Raw genomic sequence first — 3,514 nt, 5'->3', positions numbered from 1 at the left:
CCGCTGTAAACCCTTCTGTGAAATGGAAATCTGAAGCATGTTGGCCATTTAACCTCATTAGAAGAGTTTAATTCTGTCTTTATTTCAAGTTTTAGTTTGAACATGTTTGCGTTTGAATGCTGGTCAGTGATAATACTTTTAGAGGTTGAGTTTGGTTTAAAATAGATATGGGATTCGATTTTGGTCGAATATTCTGTAATCTAAAACCAGTATTGTGTAAATGGACCTGGTCATGATGTTTAAACCTGTTTAAAAAGTTAGGACAACATGTTTGCTTAGTTAGTTCAGTAATGGAGTTCTGCATATAATTTTGAGTAGTCATTTGCTTAATTAGATATTGAATGATCAAATATCACTATATATGGTAGCTTCTGCGCAGGAGCAACGTGATTAGTTGCGTTGTTGTGAAATTAAAATGGCTAAATTCCATTCCCTTTTGTTAATCATTGAAAATTGTGTGTAATCCTGCTTTCATAATCAAACCATTATTAGGTTTGATTCGTTTGGCTTTTAAGTTTGAATGGTAATCTGAAGTATGTTGAATTACGATCCTCCATTTCTGCTGCAATGGATTTGTCGTAATTTCGAAATATGTTTGTTTAAGTTATTTCGATTGCTATTCTCTTTTAAGGGCTTTAGATATAAACTAGTAATCATTTTAAGCCAACAATAATCGGCGGATTTGTATTGTTCTCTTGGTACGTAAGAATTGAATAAATATAATTTGCCTACTCTGTATTTATTTAATCATTTGCTAGTATTCATAATTTTTCTACAATATCATGTAGCTCCTATCTTTAGTTGGAAAAATAAGCTGTTTGAAAAAAATATGAATTTCGTTAAATTGAATTCCCATTGCCTCACTAATTGATAGGCTGCTTGGTTAGCATTTACTTTGGTTAGGTCGTTTGTTAATCTTAGGAAGATACAAAATTGGATTGGGATTAAAACAAATATGATCTATTGGTTCGAGCCATTTCGCATAGGCATTGGTAAAACAATTAAGTCATAAAGCTAGCAAATTTTTCCCATTTAGCAAAATAATCACTTATGAACATCCTTAGTTCGTTTTGGCTGAGTAAAACAACTTGAGGTGTGCCATGTTGAATAAAATCCCAAAACCCATGGCCCTCATTTAATTAGTTTTAACTCTTTAGAAATTGAGATTTGCCATTTTGTTAAATAATCTATGGCCCTCAAATAATTAATAATAACTCTTTTATAATTGGGATGCGCCGTGCCAAATAAAAATGATAAATGCATGGCCCTCATATAATTATTTCTTTCAAAAAACTTAAAATTTAAGGCGTGCCACTTAGCTAATTTTCAGGGCCCTCGCAAAGTTAATAACGCGTTAGTTGCTTTAGGCACATTTAATATACTGTAGTGGTTATGGACACGTTCACGTGACATTATTACAATTCTAAAGACAATTCAGAGTATGCGTTCGCGCAACTTCGAACAAATCTTCTCAATAAAAAAATGGGTTTTCGGAGGTTATTAAATTAAATTATCTCATATAGTCTGAGGCGCGTCACTTACCATTTAATCATACAAAAAATGACAAATATTCGTAGTTTGTTTTAAGCACGTGCAACTTCGGCCCAATTTGTTTTTTTTATAATAAAAAATGTTATTAATTTAATTATGTACACGTACGCGTGACATGATTCCTTACATACAAAAAAAAAATAAAACTAATATACGTACGCATGATTCGTTTCAAGACAATTCTATAATTACAAATAATCAAGCTAAAACGGTAATAAAAGTTAAAAATACGCAATAATTTTAAAATGTGTAACAAGTCAGATAATTAGGCCAAGTATAAATTGTTAAGCGACCGTGCTAGAACCACGAAATTCAGGAGTGCCTAACACCTTCTCCCGGATTAACAAAATTCCTTACTCGGATTTCTGGTTCGCGGACTGTTAAACAGAGTCATATTTTCCTCGATTCGGGATTAAAACCGGTGACTTAGGACACCATAAATCTCCCAAGTGGCGACTCTGAAATAAATAAATCCCGTTTCGATTGTCCTTTAATTGGAAAAAACTCCCTTCCGCGCCCCCTTGATGCGGCACGGGCAAAAAAGGAGTTGTGACAACTCTGAACGCGTGGTGGGCAAGAACGAAGCATGAATTTTATAGCCTGTTTGGCCAAGCTTCTTTTTTGCCAAAAGTGCTTTTTTGGCTAAAAACACTTTTGGCCATAAATTAAGGTGTTTGACTAAGCTTTTGGAAGGAAAAAAAGTGTTTTTGAGGAGAAGCAGAAGCAGTTTTGGAGAAGCAAAAAAAAGTAGCTTCTCTTCAAAAGCACTTTTTTGAGAAGCATTTTTGAGAAAAATACACTTAGAAGCAGTTTTTAAAAGCTTGGCCAAACACTAATTGCTGCTCAGAAGTGTTTTTCAAACTAATTAGCCAAATATAAACTGCTTCTCACCAAAAGTACTTTTGAGAAAAGCACTTCTCAAAATAAGCTGATTTTTGCATCTTGGCCAAACGGGCTATTAGTTGATAGGGACCTTCAGGACCTACTGGTGGAGGTTAGGAGGGTGAGTGACAGGATGATAAGCATTAATCTAGTCGTTAGATTTTTTACTTTAAATGTGATAAGTGCGTACGCACCCCAAGTGGGCTTGGATGAGGAGGTTAAAAGACTCTTCTGGGAGGACTTGTATGAGGTTATAGGTGGCATATCACATACTGAGAAGATTTTCATGGGAGGGTATTTCAATGGCCATATTGGGGCAACATTTGGGGGTTAGGATGAGGTGCATCGAGGCTTGGTTTTAGAGTTAGGAATGGAGAAGGGACTTCGCTATTGGATTTCGATAAGGCTTTTGATTTAGTGATAGCTAATTCAAGTTTTCCGAAGAAGGAGGAGCGTTTGGTTACTTTTCAGAGTTCGACAGCTAAGACCCATATTGACTATCTACTCTTCAAAATATCTGATAAAGGTCTGTATGCGGACTGTAAAGTCATCCCGAGTGAGAACCACACGATCCAACATAAGCTTCTGGTAATCAATTTGGAGATTTTGAGGAAGCGAAGAAAGAGGGTTGCGCATGGTCTACCTAAGATCAACCAGGGAGCTTTGACAAAACACAAAACCCTGGAGTTAGGGGACATGGAAGAGCTGTGGAGACACGAGTGGTATTGGGATCGTGGTTGCAAATTGCATTATGAAGGATGCTAGGGAGGTATTGGAGGTCTCGAAGGGCATCTCTGGTGGCCGTAAAAGGGATCGGTGGTGGAGCACTGTGGTCCAAGGTAAAGTGAAAGCCAAGAAAGCGGCGTATTTAAAGTTTTTGGAGAGCAGGGGCAAGGAGGAGAAGAGGATGAACAAGGAATGGCATAAGGTGGCTAAGAAGGAAGAGAAGTTAGCAGTAACTGCGGTTAAGACAACCGCATTTGAATGTATGTATGAAGAACTTGGAGGTAAGGGCTGGGATAAGAAGCTGCACGGGCTAGCCAAGGTGCGTGAGATGAAGGCTCATGATCTGGACCTGTGA

At 37.1% G+C, this 3,514-nt stretch overlaps 1 protein-coding gene across 1 annotated transcript; it reads left to right on the top strand.

Annotated features, from left to right (window-relative positions):
• The first annotated feature begins 3,184 nt into the window (after positions 1 to 3,184).
• Positions 3,185 to 3,514, top strand: LOC138890353 (uncharacterized). Its single transcript, XM_070173734.1, has one exon. It carries the CDS (start codon positions 3,185 to 3,187, stop codon positions 3,512 to 3,514), a length of 330 nt encoding a protein of 109 aa, XP_070029835.1.

This window comes from Nicotiana sylvestris, chromosome 4 (assembly GCF_000393655.2).
Source record: "Nicotiana sylvestris chromosome 4, ASM39365v2, whole genome shotgun sequence".
Lineage (NCBI taxonomy): Eukaryota > Viridiplantae > Streptophyta > Magnoliopsida > Solanales > Solanaceae > Nicotiana > Nicotiana sylvestris.
The sequence above is the reverse complement of the archived record's forward strand: the minus strand, read 5'-3'. Positions and strand labels throughout refer to the sequence as shown.

Coding starts and splice junctions, on each gene's coding strand:
- LOC138890353 (XM_070173734.1), top strand. CDS start 3,185: ATGAAGGATGCTAGGGAGGTATTGGAGGTCTCGAAGGGCATCTCTGGT.